The sequence below is a fragment of the Arachis hypogaea genome, chromosome 11, assembly GCF_003086295.3.
Source record: "Arachis hypogaea cultivar Tifrunner chromosome 11, arahy.Tifrunner.gnm2.J5K5, whole genome shotgun sequence".
Taxonomy (NCBI): Eukaryota; Viridiplantae; Streptophyta; class Magnoliopsida; order Fabales; family Fabaceae; genus Arachis; species Arachis hypogaea.
In genome coordinates, this window is record NC_092046.1 from 134183390 (window position 1) to 134199639 (window position 16250).

Consider the following 16250-nt stretch of genomic DNA (forward strand, 5'->3'; position numbering starts at 1 on the left):
TTCATGGACGCCTACTCAGGGTACAATCAGATACCGATGCATCGACCCGACGAGGAAAAAACGGCGTTCATAACGCCAGGGGGCATCTATTGTTACAAGGTAATGCCATTTGGTCTAAAAAATGCAGGAGCCACATACCAAAGGTTGATGAATAAGATATTCAGCGAACTCCTGGGCAAAACAGTGGAAGTCTATGTAGATGACATACTCGCAAAGACCGCCCGACCTGACGATCTCTTGAGCGACCTTAACGACGTTTTCTCGTCCCTACGACAACACGGCATGAGGCTTAATCCGCTCAAATGCGCGTTCGCCATGGAGGCCGGAAAGTTCCTGGGCTTCATGATCACTCAAAGAGGAGTGGAAGCCAATCCCGAAAAATGCCAAGCGGTCCTTCAAATGAAGAGTCCGGGTTGCATCAAAGACGTCCAGAGACTTGCTGGGAGATTGACAGCTTTGTCCCGTTTCCTCGGCGCATCGGCAGCAAGGGCCCTACCTTTCTTCAATTTAATGAGAAAGGGAATGACGTTCGAATGGACACCAGCGTGCGAAGAGGCATTCAACCAAATCAAGCAAATCTTGGCGGCACCACCAGTCCTCGGGAAACCCAGAGCCGGAGAACCGCTCTACCTCTACCTATCAGTAACCGAGGAAGCGCTTGCCGCGGTCCTCGTTACAGAAGAAGCAAGGACACAACAGCCCGTCTACTTCGTGAGCAGGGCACTCCAGGGACCAGAGCTGAGGTATAGTAAACTGGAAAGACTGGCGCTGGCGCTCCTAGTATCCTCCCGAAGGTTAAGACAATACTTCCAGAGTCACCGTATAGTTGTGAGGACAGATCAGGCGATTCGGCAAATACTGCAAAAACCTGATTTGGCTGGTAGGATGATGACCTGGGCCATCGAGCTCTCACAATATGACCTACAGTATGAGCCTCGACACGCAATCAAGGCCCAGGCAATGGCAGACTTCTTGGTGGAGGTAGCGGGCGACCCTCCCGAGGAAACGGGCACACGGTGGAGGCTTCATGTGGACGGAGCCTCCAACCAAACGTCCGGAGGAGCAGGGGTCATCTTGGAAAGCCCAGCAGGGGTTATCTATGAGCAATCGACCAAGTTCGAGTTCCCCGTGTCGAACAACCAAGTAGAATATGAGGCTCTCCTAGGCGGACTAATGCTGGCTCGGGAAGTCGGGGCGACAAGGGTCGAAGTATGCAGCGACTCCCAAGTCGTCACCTCGCAGATAAACGGAAGCTACCAAGCCCGGGACCCCCTCCTCTAAAAGTACTTGGAAAAGGTTAAGCAAATGACAAGCCAGTTCCAGGAGGTCATTATCCAGCACGTTCCAAGAGAAAAGAACACACGAGCAGACCTTTTGTCGAAGCTTGCGAGCACAAAGCCAGGATCGGGTAACCGGTCGCTCATCCAGGGCATGGTGAAGGAACCAACGGTCGCCCTCCACCTGACGGAGTCGAGCCCCTCATGGCTGGACCCCATTACCAACTTCCTGGAACTCGGCAAGTTGCCTGAAGATGAGAAGGCAGCCAAAGCTTTAAGAAGGGAGGCGGCCAGATATGCAATCATACAGGGACAACTATTCAAAAAGGGACTCAGCCAGCCCCTATTGAAGTGTTTGCACCCTGACCAAATGGACTACGTGCTTAGAGAAGTCCACGAAGGGTGTTGCGGACACCACATCGGGGGCAAAGCCCTAGCAAGGAAGCTCATCCGAGCAGGATACTACTGGCCAACAATGATGAAGGACTCAAAGGAATTCGTCAGAAAATGCACGAAGTGTCAACAAAACGCCAACTTCCACAAGGCACCGGCTTCCGAGATAAGCTCGCTAACGACCACACGACCTTTTGCACAATGGGGAGTCGACCTCTTGGGACCCTTCCCGGTCGGCCCAGGACAAGTCAAATACCTCATTGTAGCCATTGACTACTATACCAAATGGGTAGAGGCTGAACCGCTGGCCACGATATCGTCCTCCAACTGCCAGAAGTTCATGTGGAGGCAGGTGATAACCCGTTTCGGCATACCGGAGGTCGTTATCTCGGACAATGGGACCCAGTTCACCGACAAGAAGTTCATGGAATTCCTCTCTGGCCTGGAGATAAAGCAAAAGTTCTCCTCAATAGAACACCCCCAAACAAACGGGCAGGTAGAGGCCGCAAACAAAGTCATCCTTCTTGGTCTAAAGAAGCGCCTAGACAGTAAGAAGGGAAACTGGGCTGACGAACTCCCCTCCGTCTTATGGTCCTACCGGACAACCGAGCAAAGCGCCACGGGGGAAACTCCCTTTCGCCTAACATACGGAGTCGACGCGGTGATACCAGTCGAAATCGGCGAACCAAGCCCCCGACTACTACTCGCGGGCATGAGCGAAGCGGTCGAGAAAGACCTGATCGAGGAAACAAGGGAGATGGCTCACCTAACAGAAACGGCGCTGAAACAAAGAATAGCCCTGCGTTACAACGCAAAAGTCCTCAAACGAGACTTCGAAGAAAGGGACCTCGTCCTGCGACGCAACGACATCGGCGTCCCGACCCCAGGGGAAGGAAAGCTGGCGACAAATTGGGAAGGTCCCTACAGGGTAAGGGAGGTACTCGGCAAGGGCGCTTACAAACTCGAAAAACTTGACGGCAAGGAAATACCCAGAACATGGAACGCAGGTAACCTAAAGAGGTTCTACTCCTGACCCACCGGCTCACCGACTAGGGAGCCTAGCCAGATAGTTAGTATTTGCCCCGTCCACATGTTAATTCATCTTGTTTACTTACTTTGTCAAATACTTACCCAACTGACGAGTAATTTTCACTTGTTCAAATTTTTTACTTGTTAAAACTTTCTTACTTCATATCTGTTCCTCGTGACCAAAACCTAAAACGGCACCCCGGGATTGATCACCCCGGGAGCCAGACGGCTCATAGGCCTCAACCAATTCGACGACTACGCGACCAAATCGGTCCGAACTGCTGCCAAATGCAAAAACGGCGAGACGGGCACAAGAAATAAGCCCGCCCAGAATAAACGGTAACACGATAACGGCAACACGACAAAATAATGAAACAGGCAAAAATCATACCAATCAAACGACGATAACTTATAAAGCGTCAAAATACGAAACGGACAAGTAAATTGTTCAAAGCAAACAAAACGACAAAGTATCAACAGGTTGTTCAGCAAATGCATTACAAAATATCCCAAGTTACGAGACTTCATTTCCTCGGCATATCAACAATTTTCCCGTCTTGAATAGTCTTGAAAACACCAATTGACGACGTCTCGAAATCAGGAGCAGCAATCTTCAGCTGAGCCTTCAGGGCATCTTCGGTCATCAAGATGGCATTCTTCCCTTGCTCCTTGGCCACCTTAAGCTTCTTCTTAAGCTCAACGGCCTCTGCCTTAGCGGCCTTCGCCTCCGAGACGGCCTGCTCCCGCTCCTTTTCCAAGGCGACAACCCGACCCTGAGCGGCGTTCAATTGACCTTCCAATGTCATCTCACGCTCAAGAAGCCGGGCCACGGTCTCATCGGACGCCTTCAACCTCTCCGCAACAAACGACGACTTCTCCTCAGCAGCATTAAGCTTTCCCCCCATCTCGGACAGCTGACCCTGGAGGAGTTCAACTTGAGCCTTAAAGTCATTGTTCGCCTTAACAGAAGACTCAAACTTCCTCCGAAGCGCCTCCATACCGGATAACTCAAACTCGACCTTCCGAGCTATCACGGCCCCACGAAGCAAGGTGCGATACATCCACCTCGCCTGCCCGGACAGCTCGGTTGCATGAAAATGCTCTTCTGTCCCGGGTATCAGTTGGGAGTCAATGAACTTGGAAGCATCAAAATTCCTCTCCATTATGGTAAGGGCCCCTTCCGGGCTGGAAGACATATTTCGCTTCTTGGGAGTGTGGATAAGCTCCACGTCACTATCCGGATGAGGGGTGAGAGTCACGTGCCCGTCAGCGCCCCCTTCCTCATGGACAGGAGAAGCCTGACCCCCTGCGGCCTGTTTTCCCGAAGTTTCGGTTTCCCGGACAGGAGAAGCCTGATCCTCTTTCTCCCCTGAAGGACCCTCCGACTTGCCGACGTCCTTCTCTTCGGCATTCTCGTCATCACTTACCTCAAAAAAGGTCTTCATCAGATTCTCAAGACTGGTCACGGTGGCAGACAATTCCACTACAACAAACAACAAGCACGAATAATCGTTAGATCGGAAAGAGAAAAAATAATGACAAACATAGGCAAACAAGGAAAACAACTCACGAATATAGCTCCTGGCGGCCTCCCGTTCACCCATAAGAAGATGGGGGTTCACGGGGTTCTTTTCAAAGATAGCAAGAAGGACATTCGCTATCTGCTTATCTACAGCCGACAACCTTTTGTACGACACTTTAACAAAAGGATTCGACCCCGCGCCAAAGCTCCAGTAAGTCTGGATGAGACGCTCCCCTCTAACGACAACCAGAAGGGGTGACGACCTTTGACGGGACGAACCTTGAAATACTTATCCTTAAAACCATGGTAGGAGTCCTCAAAAAGGCTAAAAATCTTCCTACCCTGGGCAGCACGGAAAGAAAGAAACCCTTTTCTCGCCTTCCCCTGTTTGGAAGGGTTGGTAAGGTTGAAATAAAAGAGAAAAACGTCCACCGATGTCGGTAGCTCCAAGTACTCGCAGACCATCTCGAAGCAGCGGATCGAAGCCCAGCTGTTCGGATGAAGTTGGGACGGGGGGACGGATATCCGGTTCAGCAGCGCCATTTGAAACTCGGAGAACGGTATCCGAACGCCAACTTGCGTGAACATGGACTTATAAAACCAGATCCAATCGGGGATGCGGGGGGAATGAAAATTGAGCTCATAAATACGCTCATGAGGAAACGGGACAATGGCCTCGTAGTTGGCCTCCTCGTCAGTACCCCCACATAAGTAGCCGGCTTGACGGAACTCCGTCAATTCCTCCAAGTCCATCTGGTTGGGTGAACTCCTTATATCGTCAGTCACCCAAGCATACGGGTCGTAAGCCGCAGCAGATCCGGAAGACCGGGAGACAACGCGAGGCATACCTACAGCGGGGTACCACTCCGTTAGTCTATGAGGTCGGGAGCCCGAAAAAACTCAGAAACTACACCTTTTCAACTCAATCATGACCAGATACGGCTAAAAACTACGCCTACCTCACAAACCACCCAAAAAAGCCTATCCTGGAATGGTACCCCTTCCCTAACTCACCTACCCCAGCACTGAAAAACCTCTCAACAAAAATAAACCAGCCATGCAACAAACGCAAACAGCAAATCACACAACAACAGAACATAACACAGATACCAGAAGAAAGAAACCAAAAGATTACCTGGAACGATGAAGGAAATCTGGACTGAAAGTTGGAGCAAGAGGGAGTTCGCACAGGAAGCTTTGGATGTTAGGGAGAGAAGGAGTTGGAAATAATAAGAAGTGGGAAGTGGATAGGGAGAAAACTGCTTAAAAACCACCCCCAAAGGCGTGAAAGGAAGCAAGGGCAAAATGGTCTTTGCGCACGGGTTTTTTCAAATCATTATGAGCATTTAATACCCAGCGCGGAGAACGAAACGGCAAACAGATGCCACAGCAGATCAAGAGACACGCGCGCAGGGGACGCGTCCCTCCCACGATCAGCCGACTCGACGACAACGAACGAGCGTAGAGATCACGCGCCACCCATGGCCTTCACGACCATCGCTGACGCGTCGGGGGCACTGTTACGGCCCAGCCCAAGACTCCTGCGGGTCGACCCGACCCGAGCTTCTACCGACCCGGACACGCGTCCCATACAGCTCGCACACAGCTATGGGACAGCGTCCCTGGGAATATGGGCCTGACCTCCAGAGGGGCCCAGGGCTGACATGTATATAAGGGGAAGAATGGCTCTTCCCCCGAGGTACGTCACATTCACACACCATTTCCTCTCCGCCTGCACATATTCTGACAAGGGCGTCGGAGTGTCTTTGCAGGTGGCACCCCCTCTCCACACGAAGTGCTCGGGACCTCGCTCACCCGGGACCAGGAAACCACGACCAGACGGGCTTTCCCACCATCCGAAGCGTTGACCTCAGGGTCCTAACCCGAACCGTCCGGTACCCGACCTACCGAACAGAATACAAGAACATTAAATTTTATATTTTTGTCTTTTATATCTTATTTTCAATGTCTTATCTTATTATATTATCAGAAACAAACGCAGTCTATTTCGACTATTTTATTATGCTAATGTCACATCTATGGAATGAATATTTCGTTGATCTTTTATTCAACAAAACACAGGCACGCAACTGTTTATTTATTGATTATTTATCAGCTGGTTGTCACCATTGATCATGGAACTGAATTTGAATAGTAATATATATAAATAAATATAGTTCAATTTCTAGCTAGAGCATGCATGATTGGAGGGTTTTTGGCTAGAATAATGAAGATGATTTGTTATATTCCAATTTTCTTTTCCTTTTGTGGTAATTTTAATAATAGTATGAGAACGTACGGTAACGCCCGAAAGAAAAAAAAACCTATCAATATTCTAAAAGATGCAGTTAAAAAGCCGGAAAAGATTTTGAAGAACGAAAGAGTGAAATAAAAGTGGAAGGGACATACATATTAATTTTCCGACAAGGATTTTGGGTTATTATGACAAGAGAGTCAAGATCCATTCATGTCGTGGTCAATGTGTATGCAAGCATAAATAGGCATAATCAGAAAATACAAACTACCAATTGTTTTATTTTGATATTTTATTTGGTAGCTACGAAGGAACCTTAGCTTGAAATTTCCTTGGAAAAATTATGCACTAATATAATAATTTTATTGAATAAATAGTCATTTTTTAAAAATTATTTATTTTTTAAATTAGTTTTTATTTTTTTTAATTAAATTCGTTTTTCAAAGATTTTAAGTTAGTTTAAATTAGTTTTTTCGTCTCTTTCATTACTAACGAAATTATAATTTACTGATGTGGCACATTAAATGACACTAGACTAATAACTACGATTCACACCTAATATTTCTAATTAGTGCTAATATAACAATTTTATGCAATTAAATCAAATCAACTCCAAATTAAGAGGAACATTAATGCATTAAAATTTCTCAATTTAAAATTGATTTCATAAATTTATTACGTTAGCACTTAGCAGCTAATTAAAATTATGAAGTATGTGATGGATGTCACTTAACATGTCATATCAACAAACTCTAATGTCATCAGCAATGGATTAAAGAACTAATGTGATTAATTTAAAATTTTTGAAAAAAAAAATTAATTAAAATTTTTTCTCAAAAACCAATTTAAAAAATAAATCATCTTAGACAAATGTGATCATTTACTATAACTTCACTCTTGATACTTTTGTTTTGGTGCTTTAAAATTTTGAAAATATTAGTTTTAATCTTTATTATTAGTTGTGCCATTAATGGGCTAAGTTGAATGAAAATGTAACAAAATAACTGAAATAAGTGTTAATGTAACAAATCATGTTATATTAATATTTAACATGTCATGATGACAATATTTAATGGAGTAAAATTAACGATATGATTAAAGCAAAAGTCATTTAAATATTATTGAACCAAAACCAACAAACAAATATTTTATAAGGATAAACAATTTAAAAAAAGTATAAAAAAATTAATTTTTAATTAGCCAACATTAACTAATATTATTTTAGAATTTATAATTTAGAGTTTAGAATTAAAATATTAGAATTTAAGATACAAAAATAATTTTTAAAATTTTAACCGATATTAACTTTAAAAAGATTGACTTTTTAGCATTACTAAAAAATTTATTTAAAACTACCAACACGTATATAGCATTCTTATTTTCTTATTTCAAGGAAAAGGAAATCTGAAAGACTCGAAATTGGCCTTCAAATTTATGATTGATACACGGTAATAATTAATTAGGTTAAAGAATATTCTTATTCAAAGCAAGCCAATTAATTAACCTATATATTGAAAAAGGAGGCCGTGTAGTACTCAATATAGAGATAAAATAATTTTAACATACACTTCATCCAGAAGCATATATAATAATACTTGCATTGATGTGATATTTTGAAGGAATTTATCCAAAGATTATATATTTATGATGATGATGATGAGGTCCTACAAGAAGACTTGGACAATTATTCTTTGCGCGTCTCTCCCGCATTAATTATTTGATCAACATTTGGACCATCATATTTATATTATTTTCAGGTTCTCCAAACATATTCATTAAATTCTTATTGTAGATTGAGAATAATGGAAAAGATTTTTGTTGAGAAATTTCTACTTTATAATACCTGGTTCGAACTGTTGAATCGGATTAGTTAATTGGGATCGATCTTAGCTTCTTTTATATTTAGATATCTATAGACTATGATTGATGGAATTCTAAGTGTCTAATTGGAGAGTGAACCTTTTGTAATCTTGGTTGTTCTTATTGGTAGACGAAGGTCTTTATGACTATACATAGCTTTAAGCATTTCTTTAGGGAACGCGGATCGAATCAAATTGAATATGTTCAAAATCTCAATCCGCATTAAAATTATCGGATAGAATCTGATTTAATATCCATAATTTTTAAGGTTAGATCCGATCTGATCCGATTCACACATTTGCGGATCGGATTGGATCTCAGATATATCCGCAAAATATATAAATATTTTAAAAAATTTATTTTTATTTAAAAAATATAAATAAAATATCATTTTTTTACTATTTTAAATATGTTTACTTTTAAAATATTATTAAACATACTTTTTTTAAATAATAAAAATAAAATAATACATGATAATTATTAATTAAAATAAAATATAAAAAAATATTTAAAATATAAAAAGAATATTTACTTATTTATTTCTATGGATCCACGGATATGCGGATATCTACATGAAATTTACAATCCAATCCGATAATCTTGCGGATCGGATCTGCGGATCGGATTTGATCTAATAACTTTGTGAATCAGATGGATATCCGCAATTTTCGGATCAAATTTAGATAAATACTACGGATATGCAGATCGAATCCGATCCATGAAGTTATATATATATATATTCTCAATGATACTCTTTGCAACCAAATTTTAATTAATTAATGCTATTGGCTAAAAAATACTTAAGCTTCTAGTTTAAGAGTATGTTGTGGATTTGAATCTTTAATACTTATTTAAATAAACAAGTCAATCGATTACTATCACTATATATGTGTGTCTTTCTAAATAACAATTACATGTTTCCAAAGGTTAAATATTATTTTTGTATTTGATACTATATAATAAGCATGTCACTATATATATGTTAAACCTTAGCTTGTTGATACTTACTTAGGAATATTCATAGTCATGTTATGTGTATATATAGTAGAAGTTATGGCCTTCAATTTGTTGTCTCCCTTTCTTCACGGCACTGTTATGTAATGTAGTGGAGGAGAAAAAGAAAAAGAAAAAGAAAAGAAGAATATATATATATAAGTGTGTCGTGTCGTCTTCGAGAGGGAAGCTAAGAGACAATGAAAGAAAGCAGAAAATCAAAACGATGGTCCAAAGTTGCAACTTTCAACTAGAGAGGACCATAATGCAAATAGCGATTTACTTGTAGCATGCGGCATTGCCTTATTTTTCAAAAGTCTTACGTTTACTTTTGATAATGACATCAAATAAAACTAACCCTTCAACTTGGACTTACTTCAAACTTCAAAGTCGTATAGTATATGTCTATGTGTGCATGCAATCCAATCCAATGCAATGAAGAGAAAAAACAAATAATCATATAAGCTAGAAATTAGAATCTGGTAAAGGATATCGGCGCTGCCCTCCTTCACACTAAACCATTATTCCTTTCTTTGATTGACTCATTCTTCTTCTTCTTCCTCCTGTGTTCATGTGAGTGTTTGATTTTGATGTCATCTAGTTTGGTTTCGCGTTTTCTCTATTGCGTTGACTTGACAAGTAAATAATTTGTATAGCCGCAAATCACATTATCAAACGCAAAATGCGTACCCCTATAATAATAATTACAAATCGATATCAGCAACATTATTTGAAAATGCCAGTGGGAAAACAAATTGGTGTGCTGGTGTTAGGCATATATGCTATGAATCACAATAAAAATGGAGAAATGATCGTTAAAACAAATAATAGGAGATTAGGAGGAAAGAGATGGAGTAAACACTCGTCAATGTCATCTATATATCTTGGATATATACAAAAAATTAATTAAGGCTAACGACTAATCCGTCTCCAACTTTTGCAAGAGTAAGAGTGGAACCACAAGTCGAAGGTTCCAGTACTGCTATGGTCCTTGTTTCAGGGGGTTGCAGTGGATTGAACTGACTATAGACTTGTCTTAAAATTTCGTCTCGTTAATGCGAAAATGCATGGGAGAAAGATAAGCATTCTTTTCGATATTGAACAACGATAGACTGAACCCAATTTCGATAAAAGGTGAAATCGAAGTTACTTGATTATTCAACAGAAACAGCAGAAATTTCGACCAACCCAAGTTGATTATATAGTGACTGATTTAATAATTGATTTTTAATATCCATATAGTATTTTTGTAATTACATTCTACTTACTTTCTGAATTTTACAATCTCAGCTTATTCCTTTCTTTTTTTTAGAAATGAATAACTTTATGGGAAAAAGTTATTTGACTTGGTCGTATATAATCTTTTATTATTATTATTATTATTATTATTATTATTATTATTATTATTTTGTCACAAATCATATTTAGGTTTCCTTCTTTACTTTATAGTGAGATATGAATATGGTTTAGTCTTGTGAAAATTTTGCATGAATCCACGCCCATTTGTGTTAGAGTTTGCAGTGATCAAACTAGAGTAACTAGGAAAATTTCCAAAACACACACTTTTAAAAGCCAAGAACAAAATCACAAAACTATAGTCTACCCAACCAGAAAAAAGATCACGTCTCATTTTTATGAACTAGAAGACTTGGACCTCCATTTAAGGGTTATGTAGCTTACCATGAATGCTCTCTATTCAAAACATGTTAAGCCCATTAATAGTTTTGCCCCATAACCAAAAAACAAGAAGCAAAACGGTTCCAAATGTCTGAGTGAAGAGTGCAGCAGTAGCATATTCTTCAATCCAGCTAGCAAATACTCAAATAGTGAACCACATTATGAAAATCACTGGCCACGAAAATCATAAGGAACTAAAAGAAAATGTAGCCTTACATTTCAAGTTTCAATATCAGTGGTAATGGAGATGGCAAAGAAGTAAAGAAATGCATTTGATATATCTTCCTGTGTGAAGATTAGTAGTACAACAGAAACAATCCCAATCCTAGCATGTAAATTGTTACATCCCAAATGAAACCAATCTATTTATCAACAATTTCCATAATTTAAATGAAGCCAATCAATCCGGAATGGCCAATTTTCAATCAGATGTGATGAAATGAATTAAAAAGATCTAATACATTCGGAACTTTTCCTTCGTTTTCTCGAACACCTCTTCCGCGATCATGGCCTCGTTGCCATCGGCTCTTTTGATCTCCAGCTGTGCTTTCTGATAGAATCCGGTACCTCGCAATGCATCTGCGATAAAGTCATCGAACCCAATAGCAATTGCTGCTTCGGCCTTGGCTCCATAAACCAACCTCTGCTTGGAAAGAATACTACATTATGATCTAAACAAGATAGGAGGACTGCATATAGGGAAAAAAAAAAAAATAGGGAAAGCATGTCACGCCAAGTTGCCAACCTTAATTCGAGAAAGGTGGATTGCACCAAAGCACATGGGGCAAGGTTCACAAGAAGCATATATTTCACAATCTGACAGTTCTATCTTCTTAAGCTTCTTACAAGCCTGTAAAATGAAAGCAATGCACTAATCAATTCAACTGAAAGCAAAAGCATTTATCAATTTTTATGTTGACATTAATTACAAAAAAAAAAAATTGCCACATCTAAACCGTTAAAAGAAAGATGTACACAGACTAACCAGTTTTTAGTCTCTTTTCTCAACATGTAAAAGGTTATCAAGTCTCAACTATCCATTCCGATATCTTGACTGTGATGGCAGGTATTGAATTTCTGTCTAGTGTCTACTCATTAACCTATTGTTCAACGGAACAAAACTACAAACATTTTTCTATATACAGAAGAACTAAGAATTTTTCCAAACCAAAGTGCAACAACATGTAAATTGTGGAAAGAATGTTGCATTCTCGACAATGTTGCAGCACATTCATCAGTGTCATCGTTGACATACTAAAATTCAAATAGAGATCTAGGCATCTAGCTACTTTGTATTTGCTGAAAACATTGGATAACAGTGCCAACGCCAGATAACCATTGTGTTAGATATGTTTAGCAAATTATGCAATTTTCATACTGTATGAGGAAATCATTTGGATTTAATCTTACCTCCCTTATTGCTGTAACTTCTGCATGTGCGGTTGGGTCAGTATGACTAAGAACCATGTTGTGACAACTAGCTACTACTTCATCATTGCAAACTATAACAGCACCAAAAGGACCTCCATGTCCAGAATCTACTCCTTTGTATGCTTCTTCAACTGCTTTTCTTAGAAATTTATGGTCCCTATCCTGCACAGCTAATTAACCGAAAGCAACACCAGAACGAAACATTCAAATCAATGCCTTTTCTTTTCCAAAATCAAACCCCACATGTATGTAGCTTTTGAAACAATGGACATATCATTTGATTACTCAAGCCAAATAAGTACTCCCTCCATCTCAAACTATCAATTAATTTAGAAATTTGATACATTCAAAACTCCAGTGTAAGAAATCTTAATATAACTTGTATCAATATATATTCAATTACCAATGTATCAAATTCACAAAGTGACTATTATAGATCATAAATTCAAGTTTATAAACGGTTACCGAATAAAATGAAAAACACAGTACAAACAGAGATGATAGATAGGACCTAATTGTCTCAATGAATCAAGAAGTCAACCATGTACATTAAGATAGCTGAACTGTGAAGAAGCATTACCTTCTTGGTGACCAGCAAATGCAGAAGCTACTGAAACAGTTCCATCCTTAGTTTCTACAACTGAAACAATCAAGAACACAAACACAAATTAACAGAAAGCAAAACCATTCCTCTGCAAGTTCCTATTTTTTATAATAACTCTATTATATACTTTAATCGATCACATCCAAATACAATAAGGGGTCCACAGTTTGCAAATAAGACAAACAAAACAAACAATTGGCAATAATGCTCTACAGAACAATACAAAGAAAAAGCAACGAACTTTTTCCATGTTCATCAGACCCAGTACTTTAAAATTACAGGATCATACAAACGGATGAAAAGGGTAAGCGTCGAAAAATCCAGAATCACAGAATTGCCCAGAAAAATTGAAACTTGAAATCAGAGAAGCTCAAGAAATTGTGCTTGAAATAAAATCAGGAACCAGAAATGGGAGTTAAAGCGAGAATAATACCGTTAACTTCCTCCATGACCGCGTGGATGTAATCAAGGAAGAAAAGAAAGGGCTTTCGGAGAAAAAAAAGGAGGAAAACAGAGAACGAAGATGTAAATTGAAAAATGAAAAGTTGTGATTGGTGAAAGATAACACGGTCCACGAAAACACACTGAATATGATCCTTCCGTAAATATATAGACAACAGGGAAACCCCAATTTCTGATTAAAAAAACCACAAATTGTTTCGAAATTAATTTAGTCAGACAGCAATTACTCTTAAATCTGTAATCAATCATTTTTTTTAACTTACAAGTGGGTTTAATTGTTTAAATTTAATCCCCGGATTAATTTTTCAGTATACATATAAGAACGTTTAAATTCAAAATTTGTCATGAACAAAAAAGTTTTGTACATATTAGTAAAAATAATTATTTATTTAAATTTATCATTTAAAAAATTAAATATATCAATTCGATTAGATAATTATGTAAAATTTTTTGTACTATTACTATAATATATTTATACAAAGATTTATGTTTCTAGATTAAGGATTTTATTAATTTTTTAAACATAAAAGAAGATACCTATTTTAAAATTGAAAAATCAAATTTCACATTAACCATATATGCTAATAAGTAAATCTATTATAAACTAATAAAATTATTTTTCATAGAAGTATTCTCAATATTGAGTATGAAGACCTCCATATCATTTTTTTTAGTTATAGAAAATATGAACATCGAAGTGATCAATACAGTGAAATTACTATGAGCGTGGAGACTCATCCAGCGACTGGAATTGCAGCTATGTCGATTGGCGAAGGTGAGATACAACAAGAGCACCATTTCTAGAACTCTTGCTAATTAAGGGAAGCTCGAGAATCAAGAGGATAAATGTGCTAATAAGAATCTTCTTGATTTTGGTCCATAAATGATGATAAGGCGACCAATAAAAAAGAAAAATAAAAGATATAATACAGACAATAAAAGCATAGCTACTCCAAAAGATTCTCATAATAATGGATAAAGAAATAAAGGAAATAAGAATTACGACCTCCAAGGAGGATCTCGTTTTAATGTCTTGATAGAAGAAGGTGCAAATACTATGTAGAAAATCTCTCAACGAGAGGTAGCCCTCCAACGATACGGGCATTATGCAACCAACTCTGGTCAAAGAAAGAATTCTCAAGAAAGGGGTAGACAAAAATTCTCAAAGAAAAAAAAAAAAATTCACAAGCTAAAATTGGCCAAATTCTTCCCAAAAAGGGGGACTGCAAGCTTAAACAAAAAGTTGTTGAGAAGACTCCCATAATCCTCAAACCTGCGAATACAGCGTTACCGAGCAAAACTCTCACCTCCAAAAATCCATACAAAGAAGATATATAGAAGGTGATTATAGAAAATATGAGGGGTACGGTGCATCAATAATGGGAAGCTTTCGAAGCTATGAGGAAGAAAAATTTTAATCACAAGACCTTTGAAGCCTCAAGCTCTTTGGGGATCCAGCTCAGTGGCCACAGTCCTGATCCTAGTGATAAAGAAAAATCTGTGATTGTAGAATTAGTGCGGGATAAGCCGCCAGATCTTACTCTGATGTGTGCGACGAAATTGGAAGTGATGCAGGAGAATGATGCCCAGAGTACCGTGAATCGGGTTAGCAAAACGGGTGGGGTTGATGCCTCAAGCCGTTTTTAATTTTTGCCCTTAGCCCTTGACGACCTATTTCTCTATTTAGTTTCTCATGAATATTATTACCTGAAACTGTTGTATTCCGTGGGAGGGAAACTTTTCCTACTTTAATTAGAGACTTAAAGAGAAATTATGAAGTGAATTTTGTTATCTTACTTGAAACTCACATTAGTGGGATCGTGGCAAGGATGTTAGAGAGAAAATAGGACTTGATGGTTGGTGCGGATTTTCTAACCACAGACTAACCGGCAAGTGCACTGAGTCGTACCAAGTAATACCTTACGTGAGTAAGGATCGATCCCACGAGGAAATTCTTCCCAAAAAGGTGACTGCAAGCTTAAACAAAAAGCTGTTGAGAAGACTCCCATAATCCTCAAACCTGCGAATACAGCGTTACCGAGCAAAACTCTCACCTCCAAAAATCCGTACAAAGAAGATATATAGAAGGTGATTATAGAAAATATGAGGGGTACGGTGCATCAATAATGGGAAGCTTTCGAAGCTATGAGGAAGAAAAATTTTAACCACAAGACCTTTGAAGCCTCAAGCTCTTTGGGGATCCAGCTCAGTGGCCACAGTCCTGATCCTAGTGATAAAGAAAAATCTATGATTGTAGAATTAGTACGGGATAAGCCGCCAGATCTTACTCCGATGTGTGCAACGAAATTGGAAGTGATGCAGGAGAATGATGCCCAGAGTACCGTGAATCGGGTTAGCAAAACGGGTGGGGTTGATGCCTCAAGCCGTTTTTAATTTTTGCCCTTAGCCCTTGACGACCTATTTCTTTATTTAGTTTCTCATGAATATTATTACCTGAAACTGTTGTATTCCGTGGGAGGAGAACTTTTCCTACTTTAATTAGAGACTTAAAGAGAAATTATGAAGTGAATTTTGTTATCTTACTTGAAACTCACATTAGTGGGATCGTGGCAGGGATGTTAGAGAGAAAATAGGACTTGATGGTTGGTGCGGATTTTCTAACCACAGACTAACCGGCAAGTGCATCGGGTCGTACCAAGTAATACCTTACGTGAGTAAGGGTCGATCCCACGAGGATTGATGTATTAAGCAACAATAGTGTTTGATAGGCTTAGTTAGACAAACAGA

General features: G+C 39.3%; 1 protein-coding gene across 6 annotated transcripts; it reads right to left on the reverse strand.

Annotated features, from left to right (window-relative positions):
- Nucleotides 1-11253: 11253 nt before the first annotated feature.
- On the reverse strand, nucleotides 11254-15316 carry LOC112722716 (guanosine deaminase). 6 transcript variants are annotated; one of them, XM_072207321.1, is made up of 6 exons: nucleotides 14930-15316; nucleotides 14509-14775; nucleotides 13017-13076; nucleotides 12416-12606; nucleotides 11751-11855; nucleotides 11254-11648 (listed from the first exon to the last, which is right to left on the reverse strand). In XM_072207321.1, the coding sequence occupies exons 4-6, from the start codon at nucleotides 12470-12472 to the stop codon at nucleotides 11460-11462; spliced, it is 351 nt and encodes a 116-aa protein (XP_072063422.1). In that variant the 5' UTR covers nucleotides 12473-12606; nucleotides 13017-13076; nucleotides 14509-14775; nucleotides 14930-15316; the 3' UTR covers nucleotides 11254-11459. The 6 variants fall into 6 exon arrangements, with proteins under 6 accessions (XP_072063422.1, XP_072063424.1, XP_072063425.1 ...); XM_072207323.1 differs by having other exon boundaries at nucleotides 14509-14620; nucleotides 14930-15229; XM_072207324.1 differs by having other exon boundaries at nucleotides 14509-14620; nucleotides 15044-15222.
- Between the last annotated feature and the right edge of the window lie 934 nt (nucleotides 15317-16250).